Genomic DNA, 22738 nt, shown 5'->3' with positions numbered 1-22738 from the left:
CCTGCATTCAGTGCCTAAATATTCGGATTTTTTCAAAGAACAAAGTAAACATTATCAAGTCAATAAACAAATATTTAAATGCTACTTAAATGAACATCATGTATTAAATGTTTAACCTGTATATAAATTTTATACTTCTCTGAAGTATTTGTATGTGTATTTTCGGCGTATCCGAACTACTAATTTGTCCAAATTTGCATAATTTTGAAAGTACGAATCTGCTTCATTTTTGCTTCATTTTCATATCAAATGCTGCACAACACAAAACAATGATATCATCAATTTATTTTCTTTATATGTAATTGGCATTGTATTTCGTGATTGACGATAAGCCATAAACATCGTATATTAGGTCTAGTGTTTAAAGATAACCCTGTCGAACCTCAATATAAAAGCTCGCGCTGTGTGACGTCATCCCCCACGTGACTTAATATTGACATTTAGGAAAGCGAAAGTTAAGAGGTATTTATTTTGGGGTTATCCTCGAATAGCTGCACTTTTGTGTTGTTTCTGTTGCTATGGAGGTCAGTTGCGTAGACTGTGATCATTCTATATTGATCACGGTCGCCGAAACGCTTTTTAAACGATTTCCGAATATTTAGGCAAATCCGGAATTAGGCAACTGCCCAGTATATATCTTCATTAATACCAATTCATTCATGATAATTAATTCGAGGAATACAGTATTCCAAAGTATTAATAACACGTAGCTTAAATGCATGCACATGGCATGCAAGTGGCTGTACATATTACAATCTTTAAAGTTCTAATATAGTATTAATTGTTAATATTTATAAATGTAATTGTGCGTACCAGGCACGCCGTTGTTGCTTAATATTCTCATATAAAACTGTTTAACAATCATTTGTAGAAAATGATTGAAATCTATATGATTATAATATTGCTTCAAAATTAATTAATTAAAACAAGGGCATGAAATATCAAAATGAGATCCTCATTACTGAGAGAAGATATACACAAATAAACAAGGACAAATACTGTATAACAATACAATAATAATAACTATATATATACAAAATTGTCTGGTTTGCATTTATGTTTTAAGTCTGTAGTATTTCAGAACAAATGTTAATTAATAAAAAAACGCTTTATTTCAGTGAGTCATAGCTCGGCGGTGGACACGAGGGGGATGGAGGGGCCGATGGGAACGGATGCTCTGACTTGTCATATACACCACCCACGGGATAGTTAGGCGGGGGAGGGGAATGAACCCCAAGCTGTTTTTGGTTTAGAAGCTCTTGTTGGAGTCGAACTTGCTCTTGTAGTAATCTGTTTTGTTCATGCAGAGTTATAATACCGCACTCCGTACCTATCACGCCCATTTCTATACCCCCAGTTTGTGTTGAATAGCCTGTCGCTGCTGTCCCAAATGTTACGTCTGCTGCACCTTGATTTTTAATGTTATTTCCTAAATGGCTTCCGTTATTACATATAGTGCACATGCCAAACAGGTTTACTCCTGCGGTCAATATGCAGCCAGCTATAGTCACACCAGATAGTGCTCTTACTATGTCTTCATATCCAGTTTCCTTATCAAATTCATTTTTTCCGCGTAGCCCCCCAAAGCCGGCGAAAATTGTGCCTATCAAACAGCCAATGAATAGACACACGGACAAAATGAATTGACAAGTGATCTGAAAAACAAACAAGGATATATATTAGTTATCGTACAAATGTTGAATTTTATGGTATATATCACAAGCGAGCTTAGCGAACATTTATTGCTGATTAAATTTAGAAAACGATTAAAGAGACAAAGTTATATCATTAATCTCTTTCTTGCATTTTGGCTATGTTTGGGTAAATGTGAGGTTTAGCGCGTTCATCGCAACATTTAAGGTAAATGATTTATTGATATTTACTATCGTTTGTTACGAAGTATTGTGCTTTTTTGTTGATAATATATATGTCTCTCCATCTTTGTACCATAATACGAAATAACAGCATAGTTTGGAAGCTGTATAAACCCTATGGGTGTCATTGCTGTTCCTATTTGCTAACTTTGTACCTGCAGACTAAATCACTTACCGCATGGACTACTTCTTTTTTGCTGGTTCCATTATTTGTGTCATCGGCGCCTTTGAAGGCGATGTACGAACATACCAATGCATAGATCAGTGCCTGTGTGTTTGTAAAACATTATCAGAATTATATAGAAATAAAAACAGTTAAGCATGATATACACATCATTTTATTATACTTTTTATTTAACAATATGTTAAAAATATCAATACAAAACAAACAAATATACGGCCGTCAAAACACTGGTCGAAATATTGTGGTCCAAATGACCATAATCATCTTCTACTGGCTATCATTTCTTTTAATTTCTTTACAAACATTTATTCATATCAAGCAGCCGACGATAAAACATCCGCCGTAATATGGGGTTCCGACGCCGCTGACCGGGTACTTGATAACGGCAGTTACTCCAATGACTAGCAGTCCGACTGACAGCACATACATCAGTATTGCTAAACTTTTGTATCTCTGCAGCGCCAAAGTACGGTTGAACCGCTCAGCCTCTAATTGAAATGTCGATATTAGATGGTGCTTTACTTACTTTATTTTAATACATTTTTCTTTGAATGATATGCTTGGGGCTTTACAGTAGGCATACTACTTCATGTGACAAGTAAGTGTAAGTTTAAACGACTTGCTCAATGACTCTTTTAATAGGATTAATGCTTATTGAAATCCGTTATAACCCAAAGACTACTACAATCGCATAAGCAATAATTCCATAACTCGAACAAGTTCCAAGTCGTCACACAATGTTAGCTCATTCCAGAATTTTCAAACTCAACCCGCTTAATATTTGTTACAAAACCTAAAGTGACCACTTGAACGAAAAAGAGAGAAAAAAATGAATATTTTCGGAAGATAAAGTTAGCGTTCTGTAATTTTTCTACAAGCCGTAAAAAGTACAACAAAGGTTACATATATTGCAAAGAATTTTTTGTTCCTGATATGTCGATTGAGCCAAATGCCACTGTTTTTATTTCATCATAATTCTGATATTATACTGGAATATGCCGAGAAACCCTCTGGTAGTCAGCAGACATTTCACCAGATTTGCAAAGAATATTTGAAACAAAACGCAGAAGTGCTAACATTAGATTTGTCAAAATGCTCAACACTGCCCAAATGTTATTAACTTTTCTTGGGAACCTACATAATGTAGGATGAGTTAAGTCACGGTTGTGTTGTTACAGGTTTCGGTTTTACACTCGCCTTTTTAACCGAAATCGATTGTTTTTACTTTTCGATAATGTTTTTAAGGGTTTTGGATATGAATTCAGAAGGATGTTCATGTAATGGTGCATTTGATAATACAAGTCTTACTCGAGGTGCTTATAGTTGTGAATATTTGTCATAAGGTTGTCATAAAGCTTATCTTGAAGGCTGTCAAATCTTGGATTTTATAATTTTTCACCTTAAATATGAAGTCGATATATTATCCTGTCTAAAACCGGAACCTATAGCCTCAAAACCGTATCGAAACTCATCATAAAAAACATCCACTTCACTAGGGTTTGACCCCGTGATTTAGAGAATTGATACTATTTGAAGAGGTATTCAATTAGGCCAAACCAAAATTGGTTGATATTAAGCGTCAGTTTCCCATTTACCAATAAGGGAGGAAAGAAAGAAAATTCGGGAAATAGTACAAGCCTAGAACCCGTATGCTATTTAAACTATGAGAAATATAAGATACTAGTATATATAGCACGTGAAGGCATTTGGAAAACTAAAACGCAAAGCATGGCACTTGCATAAATCACTAATGCTAAACGTGTTATGATATTCTACTACGCTATCGATTTGAATACGAGTTTCAAAAATGCATGTGTCTTTTGTATAATTTGATAATCTTTTTTAAAAACTGATGTTTCGTTTTCGTTATTGAAAGGCCGTACAGCCCGACGAAAGCCCACAGTCCGATCAGCCCGACACAGGCCTCTAAACCAACCAGCCCGACGTAGCCCAAAGCCAGACCAGCCCGACGAAGGCACAACAACGACCATCATACTGACGGAAACCCAAAGCACGATGACGATAGACAGACAGGCTTCATTTGAGATCAGGAAGTAGCTTGGTGTCAATATATTTTTCATTACACGGTTATAAGACTCATAAACATATTACATTTTTATTATTAATCATTGCCGTGTGATTTTGAATTTCGTCTTGAGCGATATTATCTTAAATGCTCTACTTTCACAAACGTTTGGGCAATAATTATAATTTAATATTAAAGTTTCCAAACAATGAAAGAGTTTGCCTGATTTAAATAAAAGCCTTAAAGGGATTGGTTCATGTTTATGTTAAATGCACTTTTTGTAAATCATGAGGAGTGTTAAAACTAGGATGTTGATATTTGGTCAAATATCGTCATAGACCACAATGTTCATTAACGTTAATAGCGTCTTTGTTCTGGCGTGATTGGTTGATTGACATTATCACGTGATGCTATCAAAGTATTGCTTAAAGGTCATAACATTCATAATTATAGTATAAGTCCTGTTGGCCTATTGGTTAAGGTGTCGGTTTTCTAATTTGTTCTTGACTTTACCAGCGTGGGTTCGCACCCCACTTCAACCAAAATACTTTGTATACTACAATTGTATTTTTTCTGCAATATTCATATCCAAGAGTAAAATAATGACCAATGAAGTATTGTCAGATGAATGACCGAAAAAAACAAAACAGTTTGGTCCAAAAATATCAGCGAGTCACTTTAATGATCATAATATACATATTTACTTAGAAAGTTAAAAAATGTTGAACATTATAACTTATAAGTATTTGCTTTCTATTCGATGTTAGAAGTATAATAAGAACCATCAAACACGTTTTAACACTGCCAAAACATATATAGTTCTTTGAATAACCGTGCATTTATATTTATTAAACTATGATGATGATTAAGCATACAATTTCTATACCCCCTGTATATTGATTTTACGAAAAAGGAAACAGCCATTTATATTGTTGCTTAGTAAATGAAAACATAAGTACCTTCAACTGTCATTTTTGCCCGTCTTTTATGGCAGTGTTTAAGTGTATGTCCAAACTAAGACATATACCCTGGATTAGTTTTGTATTCAAACATAAACCTGTTTTGAATTCTATTACAAAATAAAAAAAAAAATTATTTCAAAATGGGACCGCGTGTAAACAGGCACGCTTCACAAAGCATACGATAAATTCGTGACCGATATGCGGATTACGCCTGATGCACAATCAACAGCGAATGTGCACGTATTGATCCCCCACCTTATTTCATCATGTCCACATACTACATCCTGTTACCTGTGCTCCATCATCATTGTATACAATATATGTGTAGTTACGAAGACGATCTACGTTTTGACATATCTTAATAAACTGTCTGCTATGTACTGTTATGTCTGTACCGACTTTAGTACAGCTGGTATTAACTACACAAATGATGTTGTTTTTTTTCAAATGCGTGTATTTAATACCAAATATGTGATTCAAAGCAATCTGAAGGCATAAGAGTCGAAACATGTCAGCAATAAAAAGGGTGATTTAAATGTATTCTTCTTATCTCTCTAAAAAAGTTGATTTATGTCGCATTTAATCCCCATGAATGTATGGATATTTAAGAAATATCATAAAAGTTTAACTTAATCCCGTTTAAATGCCGTTGCTTCTATGATTACCGTTCACGACAGTATACTACCTATATTTCCAACATTATTGATCTGACCTCCTGTTGCTTCCAAAATTACAGCTCACTTTACAGTATATATGCGCAAAATAAAATATTTCAGAAACAATCTGGTCAGAATTTCCATCATAACTTATCTGGCCTCCTATATTGCTTTAATAGTAACAGTATATGCCCGGAATATCCAACACAGTTGATATTGCCCTTCTTATTTATTCCATTATTATTTCGCACTCCACGTTATATGCCGTGAATATTCACCAGGTTTGATGTAGCCCCTCCGAGTATATGCCCTGAACTACCTTCATCTCCCACACTACAGTATATGCCCTGAACTACCTTCATCTCCCACACTACAGTATATGCCCTGAACTACCTTCATCCTGAACGACCTTCATCTCCCACACTACTGTATATGCCCTGAACTACTTTCATCCCCCCACACTACAGTATATGCCCTGAACTACCTTCATCCCGCCACACTACAGTATATGCCCTGAGCTACCTTCATCTCCCACACTACAATATATGCCTTGAGCTACCTTCATCTCCAAAACTACAGTATATGCCCTGAACTACCTTCATCTCCCCACACTACAGTATATGCCCTGAACTACATTCAACTCCCACACTACAGTATATACCCTGAACTACCTTCATCCCCCACACTACAGTATATGCCCTGAACTACCTTCATCCCCCCACACTACAGTATATGCCCTGAACTACATTCATCTCCCCACACTACAGTATATGCCCTGAACTACCTTCATCTCCCCACACTACAGTATATGCTCTGAACTACCTTCATCTCCCACACTACAGTATATGACCTGAATAACCTCCATCTCCCACACTACAGTATATGCCCTGAACTACCTTCATCTCCCCACACTACAGTATATGCCCTGAACTACCTTCATCCCCCCACACTACAGTATATGCCCTGAACTACCTTCATCCCCCCCACACTACAGTATATGCCCTGAACTACATTCAACTCCCACACTACAGTATATACCCTGAACTACCTTCATCCCCCACACTACAGTATATGCCCTGAACTACCTTCATCTCCCACACTACAGTATATGCCCTGAACTACCTTCATCTCCCACACTACAGTATATACCCTGAACTACCTTCATCTCCCACACACAACAGTATATGCCCTGAGCTACCTTCATCCCCCACACTACAGTATATGCCCTGAACTACCTTCATCTCCCACACTACAGTATATACCCTGAACTACCTTCATCCCCACACACAACAGTATATGCCCTGAGCTACCTTCATCTCCCACACTACAGTATATGCCCTGAACTACCTTCATCTCCCAAACTACTGTAGTATATGCCCTGAACTACCTTCATCTCCGACACTACAGTATATGCCCTGAACTACCTTCATCTCCCACACAACAGTATATGCCCTAAACTACCTTCATCTCCCACACAACAGTATATGCCCTGAACTACCTTCATCCCCCCACAATACAATATATGCCCTGAACTACCTTCATCCCCTAACACTACAATATATGCCCTGAACTACCTTCATCTCCCACACTACAGTATATGCCCTGAACTACATTCATCCCCCCACACTACAGTATATGACCTGAATAACCTTCATCTCCCACACTACAGTATATGCCCTGAACTACCTTCATCCCCCACACTACAGTATATGCCCTGAACTACCTTCATCTCCCACACTACAGTATATGCCCTGAACTACATTCATCCCCCCACACTACAGTATATGACCTGAATAACCTTCATCTCCCACACTACAGTATATGCCCTGAACTACCTTCATCCCCCACACTACAGTATATGCCCTGAACTACCTCATCCCCCCACACTACAGTATATGCCCTGAACTACCTTCATCTCCCACACTACAGTATATGCCCTGAACTACCTTCATCTCCCACACTACAGTATATGCCCTGAACTACCTTCATCTCCCACACTACAGTATATGCCCTGAACTACCTTCATCCCCCACACTACAGTATATGCCCTGAACTACCTTCATCCCCCACACTACAGTATATGCCCTGAACTACCTCATCCCCCCACACTACAGTATATGCCCTGAACTACCTTCATCCCCCCACACTACAGTATATGACCTGAACAACCTTCATCTCCCACACTACAGTATATGCCCTGAACTACCTTCATCTTCCACACTACAGTATATACCCTGAATAACCTCCATCTCCCACACTACAGTATATGCCCTGAACTACCTTCATCTCCCACACTGCAGAATATGCCCTGAACTACCTTCATCTCCCACACTACAGTTTATGCCCTGAACTACCTTCATCTCCCCACACTACAGTAATATGCTCTGAACTACCTTCATCTCCCCACATTACAGAAATATGCCCTGACCTACCTTCATCTCCCCACTCTACAGTATATGCCCTGAACTACCTTCATCTCCCACACTACAGTATATGCCCTGAACTACCTTCATCCCCCCACACTACAGTATATGCCCTGAACTACCTTCATCCCCCCACACTACAGTATATGCCCTGAACTACCTTCATCTCCCACACTACAGTATATGCCCTGAACTACCTTCATCTCCAACACTGCAGTATATACCCTGAATAACCTCCATCTCCCACACTACAGTATATGCCCTGAACTACCTTCAACTCCCACACTGCAGTATATGCTCTGAACTACCTTCATCTCCCACACTGCAGTATATGCCCTGAACTACCTTCATCTCCCCACACTTCAGTATATGCCCTGAACTACCTTCATCTCCCCACACTACAGTATATGCCCTGAACTACATTCATCTCCCACACTTCAGTATATTCCCTGAACTACCTTCATCTCCCACACTACAGTATATGCCCTGAACTACCTTCATCTCCCCACACTACAGGTATATGCTCTGAACTACCTTCATCTCCCCACATTACAGTAATATGCCCTGAACCCCCTTCTTTTCCCCACACTACAGTATATACCCTGAATAACCTCCATCTCCCACACTACAGTATATGCCCTGAACTACCTTCATCTCCCACACTACAGTATATGCCCTGAACTACCTTCATCCCCCCACACTACAGTATATGCCCTGAACTACCTTCATCTCCCACACTGCAGTATATGCCCTGAACTACCTTCATCTCCCACACTACAGTATATGTCCTGAACTACCTTCATCTCCCCACACTACAGTAATATGCTCTGAACTACCTTCATCTCCCCACATTACAGTAATATACCCTGAACTACCTTCATCTCCCCACAATACAGTATATGCCCTGAACTACCTTCATCTCCCACACTACAGTATATGCCCTGAACTACCTTCATCCCCCCACACTACAGTTTATGCCCTGAGCTACCTTCATTTCCCACACTACAGTATATGCCCTGAACTACCTTCACCCCCCAACACTACAGTATATGCCCTGAACTACCTTCATCTCCCACACTACAGTATATGCCCTGAACTACATTCATCTCCCACACTACAGTATATGCCCTGAACTACCTTCATCTCCCCACACTTCAGTATATGCCCTGAACTACCTTCATCTCCTCACACTACAGTATATGCCCTGAACTACCTTCATCTCCCACACTACAGTATATGCCCTGAACTACCTTCATCTCCCACACTACAGTATATGCCCTGAACTACCTTCATCTCCCACACTACAGTATATGCCCTGAACTAGCTTCATCTCCCACACTACAGTATGGGGTTGAAAAAACATTTGAAATTTAAGGCAGACGTGCTAGAATTAGATTTGCCAAAGGCATTATCAATGCATTTCGCCGTTCCCATAGACTTCCCACATTATCCTGTAAGATTAGTTAAGTCACTGTAAGGGTCTACAGGGCACAGTTTTAGACGTGCCTTGTTAACCGAATTCAATTGTTATTTCTTTTCGAAAATGTTGGTTCGGCTTTTGGGTATTGATTCTTCAGGATGCTCATGGGATGGAATTTGATAATATAACTCATTCTCGTGGTATTAACATTTATTAATATGCGTTTATCTGAGTTAAGGTTCCGGATGCTATCAAACCTTGGATTTTATCATTTTTCACTTTAAACTAAAGTCGATATTTTGTTGTCTAAAACCGCGACATATAGACCTACAGTCATAGCGAAACTCATCTTACCACATGTATTTACTTTACTAGGATAGGGCCCATGTTTTTTTTATTGATTCTGATTTTAAAACATATTGAATTAGCCCAAACCAATATGAGTTTATGTGTCAGGTTCCCGTTAACCTGCATGTAAGGAAAGAAAAATATGACGAGAAATGCAATAAGCACAGTGCCTTTATGTTATTCAACCGATGAGATATATCAGATACTAGCATACATACAGCAGGTGATGGCATAAATCACTAATGCTAAACGTGTAATGTATAAATCTACGCTTGGTCTATTATATTTCAAAAATGCAAACGTCCTTGGTATAATATGATTATGTATTTACGAACTGATGCTTTCTGTTTCATAAGCCGAAACAACCCGACGAAAGTCAATTGCCTGACCGACCCGACGAAGGCCAAAAGCCCGGCGAACGTCCAAAGCCCGATCGAAACGTCGAAGGCCAATCGCTAATAAGCCCGACGGAGTCTCAAAGCAAAACCGATCAGCCCGGCGAAGGCCCAAAACCCGACCAGCCAGAGGAAGGCCCAAAACCGACCAGCCCGACGAGCCCAAAACCGACCAGCCCGACGAAGGGCCGAAACCGACCAGCCCGACGAAGGCCCAAACCAGACCAGCTCGACGAAGGCCCGAAACCGACCAGCCCGACGAAGGACCGAAAGGGACCAGCCCGTCGAAGGCCCAAAACCGACCAGCCCGTCGAAGGCCCGAAACCGACCAGCCCGACGAAGGCCCGAAACCGACCAGCCCGACGAAGGCCCAAACCCGACCAGCCCGACGAAGGACCGAAACCGACCAGCCCGACGAAGGACCGAAACCGACCAGCCCGACGAAAGCCAAAACCCGAACAGCCCGACGAAGGACCGAAACCGACCAGCCCGACGAAGAACCGAAACCGATCAGCCCGACGAAGGACCGAAACCGACCAGCACGACGAAGGACCGAAACCGACCAGCCCGACGAATGACCCTGACGAAGGCCCGACAAAGGACCCTGACGAAGGCCCGAAGCCCAACCAGCCAGGTGACGCTGTACATATAATCTATTTAACATGGTCTCGTTTGAGACCAGGAAGTAAAAAGTTATGGTTTGTTGAAATGTTTTGCCTTATATTATAGAATAGCATTAACGAGTTTGTTTATAAGATACTTATTTTCTGAGACAAGTTGTAACGATGCCAGTACGTACATAATGTAAACAGCTATCAAAGTGCATTATGTATCTAAAAAATATTTTCTTATAAATCATTGTTAAACATGTGTCTCTCCCGTGCTATTTTGCTTTATATACATTTGTTTATCTCATGATTTTTACTTAAAATCTATGTATTTATTTGTCTCATGTGCTCAATGAAATTATGACGATGATCAAGGATTACATACTGACTATAAATTTATGTCGAATGTTGGTAAATAAAAAGCATACAGTACCTTCAAAGGTCATATGTACGTGGCTTAGTTACGTTTTATGCGAATAATCAGTGTATGTCCAAAATTCCACATATATCCTGGATAAGTCTTGTATGATTAATGATTAATGGATGAAACATCAGGTAAACTCCGTTTAAGTTAAAAAAACACATGCTGTATTGCACAATGAAATTGCCTGTAAACAAGCAATACTCACGTAGTCAAATACCTGAATTAAGCCTCGTTCTGTAAGCAGCAATTGTGAATTTATTGAATTATGAATTATAACGATAGTTCTGTTTATCCTTTTCACTTTTTGTGTCCATTTAATAGTATATCTAATAGTTCGTATAACATTTGCATTCTACATGTTTGTGTTTATAACTTTATACATCATATGTATTTGGTAACGAAGACTATAAAACTTGTACAACTCTGTTCTGTTCTGTTTACAGTGGTATGCTAGTATAGATTTAATAACTACACGAACGAGTTATTCATGTGGGAGTCAATCTGCAGGCATCAGGGTGATGTAATTGTTGTTGTTTTTATCTCATCTATAAACGTTAAAGTCCCGGTATGTTTTACAAATGTAAAACTGATCGAAGTGTACTTATATCCAAATAACTTCTCTTAACATTTTTGACATTTTTTTAACCCCAAGCCTTGGTAATTTCTAAAACATACCGGGACTTTAACATAATCTGAATCACTGCGCGCATATCCATGACAACCACGAATTATCGCATATCCATACGCAATTATTTTCACTAAGCACAAAAGAGTTCCAGCTAAAAAAAAAGCATCTACCAAAGCCGCTCGTGTAAGATTATAAGTATCTTCCATGGCCGATAGTGTAAGATAGGTTCATTCCGACCCGAGCGTATGGTGTTTTGCGGAAACGAGGTTTACCGAGGTGGGAGAAATGTTCATCTCGACCCTCGCGCAGGGTGTTTTGCGGAAACTCGGTAAACCCCGTTTCCGCAAAACACACTACGTTCGGGTCGGAATGGACCTATTTTACACTCTCGGACATGGAAAAAAACTGCTTCAATAATTACCGTACACTCTACAGTATATGACCAAAATATCCATCAGAAAGAATCTTGTTGCTGCTGTTGCCTCCATATTTACTGCACACTCTGCAGTACATGTCCTGAAAATACATCAGAAATGATCTGGCCTCTGTTGTTGCTTCCATAATTACAGCACACCCTGCAGTACATGGCAAGAAAATACATCCGCAATGATCTGGCCTCTGCTGTTTCTTCCATAATAACCATGTTGTCATGAAGTGGTCAATCTGGCTATACTCACAGCATGAGGGGGTTACATAACTAATCTGCCATTTCCATAGGCTCCAAATACAGACAGTATAGGAATTCTTAGTTTTTGGAAAAGTTTTGATTCTCACGTCATTGACATCACTGCTCAAACAGTAAAGTACATGGTATGTAATGTTTGAAACAAAACCAGTTTAATGAACCTGACAAAGGATTAAAATTAAGCTTGCCAAATGATTACTTTTGGTCAGACAGTTCATGAGCCCTGGAAATGATTAAACTTAGGTCAGGCAGAACACAAATTATAAAGCAACGGCTATCTCAAACAAGACTTATAAAAAGCAATGTATTATCAAAATAACTAAAAGGCCAATGACAATCTCTATGGAGGGTAGACACAACTTATATGTATAACAGACTGCATAGTCTAAACAAAACACACGTAGCTTCAACAGGCATGACTTCTTTACTTAATGGTACATCCTTGTTTCTTGACTCTGACTGTTTGCCTGTAAGGGTTTCATCTGATTCTCAGTGTAAATATAGGCTTGGCCTAAGTTTCAACATCCCATAAGTTTATAATGCACCAGTCAATTGTAACCACGGCCCCCCAGATCCGGGGAATAGCGGGGACTTTGACTTTCGGTCCAGCCAACCCCGGCTAAAATCCCCGCCCTGCGTGGACGAACTGATGGTAAAATCTCCGCAAAATGCCCCCGCACCCCAAGGACCCTAGATAAGACCCATTCCCCGCCATATTTTGCGCGAAGACAAAACCACCGCATTCACCCGACACTGCGGGTACACCTGAAAGGTAAAAAAACGGCCCATTTCCCCGGCTATCCCCGGTATACCCCCGGACCTGGGGGGGGGGGGGGGGCGTGGTTACAATTGACTGGTGCATAATACTGTTGTTTTACATGTACATATGTTTTTGTATGCAATTTATATTGACGAATATTTACACCTCAACTTCCATTCCTTAAATGAACGTCATTTCGGCAATTGCGTTCATCAATCGATGAACCCAACATCTTCGGATATGTTCGGATCGCAATTCAATGCATAACAATATACATGTATGTATTTCTTTAGACCTTGTGGTCAAGGATAACCCGTGAAAGTGCAAGCACTTATTTCCAACGGGGTCCTTTGTTTTTGCTGAAGGGACAGCACGCTGAAGAGACAGTGGTGGGATACAAGGAAGTCCGGGTGCGATACCCTAGCTCTTTTTCGAAGAGACCCCTTGGTTCTTTTACGTGCTCGGTGTAAAGCACCGATACACGGGGTACAGGTTTCCTGGGTTAAACCAGTACTGACGGACTCCACACACTTTGACCAGCCCAATTGCGTTCATACCCCGATAATGACATCACGCCCGCAATTCATTCCTTAAATAAACAATGAAATAATAAATTTGGAAATTCAGCCATTGTAAAGCTTCTTATCGTTGATAAACATAAATACGAAGTATACGTGCAAAAAAACAACATATCTCCTTATTGTGGATTATAGGTAAACACATTGTAAACATTGCAAAATGTGAACGTGATATTTGATACCAAAACAACTTATCAGTCTAGGCTAGGCAATGTTATAATGCGAGGTCGGTATCTGCATTACACTGCTTTAACATGACGAATGCACGGCATCAAAAACGCGGCTGAATGGGTTTAATTTAACATTATAAATCAATCGACGTTACTCATTCATCCCCGACATGCGTTACCACGGACATGAAATATCTTCACTGGAGCATAGCGTTTTCATCGATAAAATTCAGTGGTTTCCCGTTATCAATTCGGCATGGTCCTTTTTGGCCTTCGTTTAAATCATTAAGTTTTGTTTTCAATCGTGTGTATTACAGTTAAATGTAAATTGTGTCAATTAATATCGTGTTTGGCACTAATATTTGTTTGTTATAAATCGTATGAATTAAGCTTTGAATTATATTGGCGTTTTGAAAATCCATCAAATGTGTAGACTTTAAATCAGAATTATTCAGAATATGCCCGTATATTCTGTCATGCTAACTTACTAGCACAACATGATAATAAATCGTTAAAAATAGAGGATATTTGTTTATTTCAGTGTAAGATCGTATTTTATTTCACGAGTGCCATAGACAAATATATTTTCAGAGTGGCGAAGCGGGAGGTTATTGTAAACCCCCTCCCCCCTCCAGGTCCGGTGGTATACCGGGGATAGCCGGGAAAATGGGCCGTGTTTTTACCTTTCAGGTGTCCCCGCAGTGCCGGGTTGAATGCGGTGGTTTTGTCCTCGCGCAAAATATAGCGGGGAATGGGCCTTACCTAGGGTCCCTGGGGTGCGGGGGCATTTGGCGGGGATTTTACCATCAGTTCGTCCCCGCAGTGCGGGGATTTTACCCGGGGTTGGCTGGACCGACAGTCAAAGTCCCCGCTATTCCCCGGACTTAGGGGGGGGGGGCGTGGTTAGAATTGACTGGTGCATTAGCGGTTACAACACTGATGTATACTATCAAATCTTAAACAAAACCTTTGATTAACAAGTCTCTTCTATTATTTGCCTGTACCAAGAGTTTACATGAATTTACAATAGTTGGTTTGTTATTACTAATACAAGTTGAATAAATCTGGTCAAATATTATTGAATTGATGCACTTTGAACCAATATTTAACAATAAGCACATAACGGTCTACTAATATGTATAGGACAGTGCACTTATTCTCCGTAAATAGCCGCTGTACATGTACATTTTTAACTCTTAAAAACGATTTGCAAAATTTAAGGTGGATCCTTTCTATGTATATTGAAAACACCTTAAACTGAACTCGCATGATTGAGGATCGAACCTACAAATGAGTCAAACAATTGAAGCGCAATGTTCGTAGGTGCGTCATAATTATTGTTATGCTTTGTTAATACATTCATAGTTTTTAGAGCCTTACCGCCTACATATTGTTTATTCAAAATGAAAGTGCTCGTATAGTTAAATAATTACCTAGATAGTCAAAGTTGTCGACTACTTCAAGTGTTACGTCACTATAGTCCCAAGTTTTATTAGCCCTAACTGGGCAGCGTTTACGGAGTACTACCACATTTGATCTGGTCATAAAAAGTACTCATACTACCGGCCAAACACGAATGACAACATTACATTTCACAAAAAAATAACAATTTTTAACATGTCAAGTTGTTCGTGGCCTGCTGACACAATACAAACAATATTAAGATAAACAATTACCAATGCCACTGTGGCATGAAGTTGCCCTTGGTGAATATGCGCACACTGAAATGAATCATCAGGATACTGTATGTTATCTATTATGAAAATAAAAAAGTTTTCATTCATTCGTACACTACTTATATTAATACGCAATGATTCGCAATTCCGACAAAACCAAAAAAGAATCATCGGAAATTATTCGCAATTGCCGAATGGTCGGTCATTTAAAAAAGATGGAATTTGGGGTATAAATATTTATTTATAATATCATGATATAAAATAAAGAAAAGCTGTGCAAAACAAACAGTCATCGGAATGTGGCAGAGATATTAACCAGCCCAGATTTAAAATAAAACACGCTTTTAAATCCTAGATACCATCTCCATGCAATTTTGTTTTGAGAATATTTAGTTCGGGATGTTCATTAGGTAGGTATTTAACAAACGGATACTTAAGAACCAGATATTTCGAATGGACGGGTTTCAATAGCAGTGAATGGTACCGAAACTTGAGCTTACTCTTAGTGCGATTGTACTGCGATATAAACACACACATCAGAAAAATCGAGAAAAAAAATGTAGCACAAATAAAATGTATCGTACAATTGTGTGTATCGTACACTCGAAGTTAATGAAAGATAAAACTCTTGTTCCAATGGGGTAACAAGTACACTAAATAATAACCAATATACAAGAAAATGGTTATGTACACGTCGTATTGTAAACGATTTTTACTTAATTCGTGGAGAAAATGAACTGATTCATCATGAATGCACTGTTGATAGGTTATAAACCATCATAGTTGGTAGATAATTATATTTAGTTTGATGAAAATAGCAATACAATTTAAACGTATGGCCGCTGTATTGCGTCTTTATGCTAGTTAGTTCAACGCATAAACATAACGACGCTGGAAACGAGTTCAGTTATTCCGTACAAAAATGGTTAAGACCAATATACTAGATAGCTCTCTATTTCACTGTATCATAGCTAGGCGGAGGTGCCGATGGGAAGGAAGGATCCGGTGGGGGATACACTCCCCCCGGGGGGTAGTTTGACGGAGGAGGGGGGTTAAATCCATACTGGTTTCCTTGCGCTCGTTGTTGCTGGTTAAACAGCTCTTGTTGGAGCCGTAGGTTCTCTTGAAGCAGTCTATTTTGTTCCTGAAGAGTTTGTATATCGGCATTCGCACCCATCCCGCCCATTTGTAAGCCTCCCGTGTGTGTGACAAAAGCAGTGTTTGTGCCTGTTCCAGTTGTTCCGAATGTTATCACAGCTCTACCTCGTTGACGATTTTGAATATGAACACCAAAATAGCTGCCATAGGTGCATACGATACACATGCCGAACACGTTAACACCTAACGTCAATATGCAGCCGGCAATTATAATACCAGATAGGGTCTTCACTTTGTCCTCATATCCAGTTTTTTCGTCAAAGTAACTACTACGACCTAGACCTCCGATGCCGGCGAGAATCGTACCAATGAAACAGCCCATAAATAGAAACATAGACAGTATGTAGTGTCCAGTCATCTGAAAAAAAGTAAAAAATATCTAAATATACTGTATTCAGTAACAAGAGCTGTCACAGAGACAGCGCGCTCGACTATTCCGCCGCTTTTCAATGTAAGGAACATGCATGGATCACTGTTAGATTAGATTTCAATGCAATACATGGTGTGCTGAGATATTAACATAAATGAGGTTCCATGCACAATTTTAACGAGAATTTATAAGTCAAATAATAAAGGGCCATTATTTGCAAAATACAGTTCTCTAACTTGGTTATTCAATTAGGTTGAGTGGTTGAGTACCATTTTATAAAGTCTCAATGTAATACATCAAATAGCTGCTGAGATATTATCCTATGTGTGCTAACATGCACGACCTTAACCCGAATTTCTAAGTCGCATAATAAAGGGGCAAAATTTATATATTATAAAAGATAGAGTTATCTTACTTGATTAAATAAGAAGGTTAAATAGATGGGAGCCTGTGTGTAAAGTTTCAATGCAATACATGAAGTATTCGCTGAGGTATTGACTTAAAAGTGGTTACATGTAAAACCTTAACCAGAATTTTTATGTCGAATAAAAAAGGGGCCACTTTTTTGATTTAATACAAACTGGAGTTATCTTACTTGGTTATTTAAGTAGATTGGATGGTTGAGTACCATTGTATAAAGTCTCAATGCAATCCATCAAGTAATTGCTGAGATATTAACCTATGTGTGCTTACATGCAAAGCCTTAACCAGAATTTCTAAGTCAAATAATAAAGGCCCATAATTTGCATTATATTCAAAAAAGTGTTATCTGGGAATACATATCTAATGTGTCAATGTAATACATAATATATTTGCTGAGATATTGACTTAAATGTGGTTACATGCAAAACCTTAACCAGAATTTCTAAGGCGAATAATAAAGAGCAATTATTTTGCATTAAATGCAAACTAGAGTTATTTAACTTGGTTAATTAAGTAGGTTGGATGGTTGACTACCATTATATAAAGTCTCAATGCAATACCTCAGATAGTTGCTGAGATATTAACCTATGTGTGCTTACACGTAAAACCTTTACCAGAATTTCTTAGTCAAATAATAAAGGGCAATTATTTGCATTAAATGCAAACTAGAGTTATCTAACTTGGTTAATTTAGTAGGTTGGATGGTTTAGTACCATTGTATCAAGTATCAATGCAATACCTCAAGTAGTTTCTGAGATATTAACCTATGTGTGCTTACACGCAAAACCTTAACCAGAATTTCTAAGTCGAATAATAAAGGCCTTGGCTATTATTTGCATTATATTCAAATAATTGTTATCTAACGTTCATTAATTTAGTATGTAAGATAGTTGGGAATACATATCCAAAGTTTCAATGCAATAACTGATGTATTTACTAAGATAATGACTTACAGGTGCTTACATGCAAAACCTTAACCAAGGTGTGACGCCAACGCCGACGCCGACGCCAGGGTGAGTAGTATAGCTCTCCTTATTCTTCGAATAGTCGAGCTAAAAACAACTGATAAAACGCCGGCGAGCGCTAAATTAAAAGCGACTTTATCTCTAGTCTAAGGTTTGTTTAGATATGAAAGCTTTATTCAAATATACCAGTGGTATTAAAATGAAATGTGTCCATAAAGACTAAGTTTATTGAAGTAATAAATGCCAAAGACACATTTAAAAATGCTAATCATGTTAAAATTCTTAAATACGTAAACAATACTGAAGGTGTGTATTGACTCATATCTTGTTATGAGCTATACCGGATATAAAGTACTGTATTCTAGTTCAGTTGTGTCGATAGCTATTGAAAACACTTATGTTTTTCACCGATATAACTTATAGCGATCAGATACAAATAAGTGTTTTATGTTCATGTGTAAATTGAAACCGCCAAACAAAGATAAACATAGCGTGGTATATGACCAATTTTATTTCACTTACTGCGCATCCTATTTCTCTTTTCTTGATGTCATCATTATCGATATCGCCGCCTTTAAAAGCGATGAAGGTACACACCAGCGCGTGAATCAGACCCTGTAAAATGCAGCATTTGTATTAAATCATCATCGTCATCATCATCATCATCATCATCATCATTATCGTCGACGTCGTGGTCATCATCATCATCATCATCATCATCATCATCATCATCATCATTATCATCGTCGTCGTCATGGTCGTCATCGGCATCATCATCATCATCATCATCATCATCATCATCATCATCACCACCACCACCACCACCACCAATAACAACAACATTCACAAAAACAACAACACCATCACCCCCACCACAACTACCATCATCATCATCATCATCATCATCTCATCATCATCAATACATACCAAACATCCGACGACAAAACATCCGATGAAATATGGGGGTCCGAAGCCACTATCCGGGTACTTGGTAACGGCGATAATTCCAATGATCAACAGTCCGGCAGACAACAGTCCCATCAGACCGGCTAAAATCTTGTATCTCTGAAGTGCCACAGCACGGCCTTCCCCTGTTTAAAATATCAACGTTCATGTTTTTTTGTTTTTTTTTTGTTTTTTTTTTACAGAGTGAAACAATAATAACGAGCGATCATGTTATTTAAAGAAACAAGATGCATTTCAGATGAGTTACGAAGAAGCAGAGAGAATTGATGATTGACTGCTATGTTGTCAGTGACTAAGATGAAGAATAAAACATTCATGTAGGAACACTTTCAACAACAATTAAAAACCTTGTATAAGATATATAATCTAAATGTTCCAGGCGATGTATTGCTAGTTGTTTTATATTTATTATGCGGATTCTTCTTCTTTTAAATGTTTAATTACATGCTATAATATAAACGTATTTAATAGGCTCTTTAAACCCAGACAGATGAGTGGCAATCATTTGTATAGTTATTCTATTTTTAGATGTATGTTATCATTAAAGAGACATAAGAAAACTGTGAAGGACGTCGCTATTTTAATACAATAGCCCGACCTTAAAAAGACTATGTTCACGATGTTCTCGTGAAATATTTCAATATAGAAACGGTATACTAATATAGTGGCATAGGCGACTGGGACTGGGCGTATCATGTACATTTAAGTTAACATTGTTAAAACTAAATATGATATAAAAATAGTTAACGTGAAGACTCTATTAGGAACAGTATTATCTATGCATACAAAGAAACAATTTACATAAATCATCATAATTTCTACCATTTACAATAGATCATATATATAAAGAAATATTCATTGATCATTTAACACAATAAATATAATAAAGTATACAACAAGTATATTTAGTTTATTGATAAATAATAATAACGTACCTTCAGTGGTCATGACTATTTCCTGAAGTTTTAACGAATAAGTTGTTATACTTTCATTTTACTGTATTACAAAATCTCCTTCACCTCATTCAGATATTTATATTTCAAAATGGCAGTTGGACAACACAGGTATGACCTAGATGGAAACCAATTCAATACATATATCAGATCGATACGCAGTCACTTGTACAGTGATTCACAATGCCCTCGGCAGGCTTCGATCAGCAGCAATAAACGTAATACCAGTGTGTATGTATCGTGTATCCACTTGTATGAATAATTCATCCATGCTGTTTAACTGCATGACGAATAACAATATCAACTTGTTTGGAGGACGGGGAGTGTAAGTATATAGTTATGATGAACATACGTTTTAACGCTTCATGATAGAGACGTGGAAAATAAGACCATGGTATGCTGGTAACAACAATAAAACACATTAAAGGTTATATAAAAGCTTATTTGTAAACAATAACTGAAACGAATATGACAGGAACTTTGATGACTTTATTTCACCCTTAAATTTTGCTGAAAGGACTTCGGAATGCTATTGAAAACCATTTATCACTGATGAATTTAGGCGTGGGTCAACCAAATATGGTCAAATGAATATGTAACGAGCCGTTTGTATGTACACTGTTTAGTCGTTGTCGTAGAACTTGTATGGATCGCTCTTACCGAAGATTTTGTGTACACAAGGAAAGATTTGCAGAGCGTCAACGCGATATCTCATCAAAAGCAATACATCAGCCTACGTTAGGCAATGCTATAATTATGTGGCCCCGTTCTGCGCGTCACTGTTTATATGTGTTAGAGTTTATCAAGGTCTGTCTAGTGGCTGCATTATGGCTTGACCCCGCCGTTACGCAATCACGACATTTATTATGTTCAAATGCCATAAGTGACATGTGGTTTTAAGGTCAATATGATTTAATTTGTATCGGGGCTGTACCGGGGAATGTTGGAATAACATGCCTGATTCATGTCATTATCGGGATATGAACGCAGTTGGGGTGGTTAAAGCGTTTGGAAATTAAATCTTAATTTCGTTTAAGAATACCTTAGAGTAGTTTTTTCGCACCCATGCCGTGAATAGAACGACCCGACCGGTTAACACGTTTATTGATACGAACATAACTTGGCATAGTCCCACACTAAAATATCTTTTTAACGTAGAATTGAAATGCTAATGACCACAATTCCTTAAATAGATCATAAGTAACTTTCCAACATGTCGATTCAATATGTCCGTGCCATGCTTATACAATCCGTGAGGTGTGTACGTTTATTTATACTCACACTCGGGCAAGGCCCTTTCGGTGATTGCTCTGATAAGATTGTTAGTCATATAAGGTGTTTGATCGTGCACCTGTGTATAGAATTGTCACACCGGACCCCTATTTTACGTCCCTCCAGGAAGTCGATTCGTATTTTTTATTGGTGCTCAGTGGAATCGAAACTGGATTAATAAATGCTTTACTCAAGTTCAGACTACGTCCTTACTGCGTCCCTGCTAGGCATTCACTGCGTTCCACACGTTCAAAATACGTTCTTACTGCGCGCATCTCCACCCGGGTACCACGTCGAATGCGTTCTTATTATGCGGGCAACACGTCGAATGCGTTCTTATTACGCGTGCAACACGTCCAATGCGTTCTTATTACGCGTGTAACACCTCCAATGCGTTCTTAATACGCTTGCAACACGTCAAATGCGTTCTTATTACGCGTGCAACACCTCCAATGCGTTCTTATTACGCGTGCAACACGTCCAATGCGTTCTTATTACGCGTGCAACACCTCCAATGCGTTCTTATTACGCGTGCAACACGTCCAATGCGTTCTTTGTACGTTCTTACTACGACCAGGAAGATTGTACTACGCGCTTACCAAGTGCTTATCACGTCCTCATTACGTTCTTAATTATGTCTTATGAATTTATTTGTAAATGTGATCGAGATGGAATTACAGTGTTCTATTTATAACTGGCCTATTTTCATTCATATTAAGTGTTGGTATAAAAATGAAGTTAAAAGGTAGTTGAATCCCGTACTCATACATGATCACTGTTCATAACCTGACAGGACGGGGTAAGAACCTGATAC

The 22738-nt window shown here is 38.5% G+C and overlaps 1 protein-coding gene across 1 annotated transcript; it reads right to left on the bottom strand.

Moving 5' to 3' along the window:
* Nucleotides 1-16377: 16377 nt before the first annotated feature.
* Nucleotides 16378-20946, bottom strand: LOC128233438 (uncharacterized). The gene is made up of 4 exons (XM_052947114.1): nt 20635-20946; nt 19661-19824; nt 19256-19348; nt 16378-17333 (listed from the first exon to the last, which is right to left on the bottom strand). Exons 1-4 carry the CDS (start codon nt 20645-20647, stop codon nt 16770-16772), a joined length of 834 nt encoding a protein of 277 aa, XP_052803074.1. The 5' UTR covers nt 20648-20946; the 3' UTR covers nt 16378-16769.
* Between the last annotated feature and the right edge of the window lie 1792 nt (nt 20947-22738).

This window comes from Mya arenaria, chromosome 5 (assembly GCF_026914265.1).
Source record: "Mya arenaria isolate MELC-2E11 chromosome 5, ASM2691426v1".
NCBI lineage: Eukaryota > Metazoa > Mollusca > Bivalvia > Myida > Myidae > Mya > Mya arenaria.
This window is presented reverse-complemented; position numbering and strand designations above follow the sequence as displayed.

Bases quoted from the DNA above. Each gene is read 5' to 3' on its own strand.
- LOC128233438 (XM_052947114.1), bottom strand. The intron at 19,349-19,660 runs GTATGTATTGAT...TGCATTTTACAG, and splicing joins GTTTTGTCGTCGGATGTTTG to GGTCTGATTCACGCGCTGGT. The intron at 17,334-19,255 runs GTAAGTGAAATA...ACTTTTTTTCAG, and splicing joins AAAGAGAAATAGGATGCGCA to ATGACTGGACACTACATACT.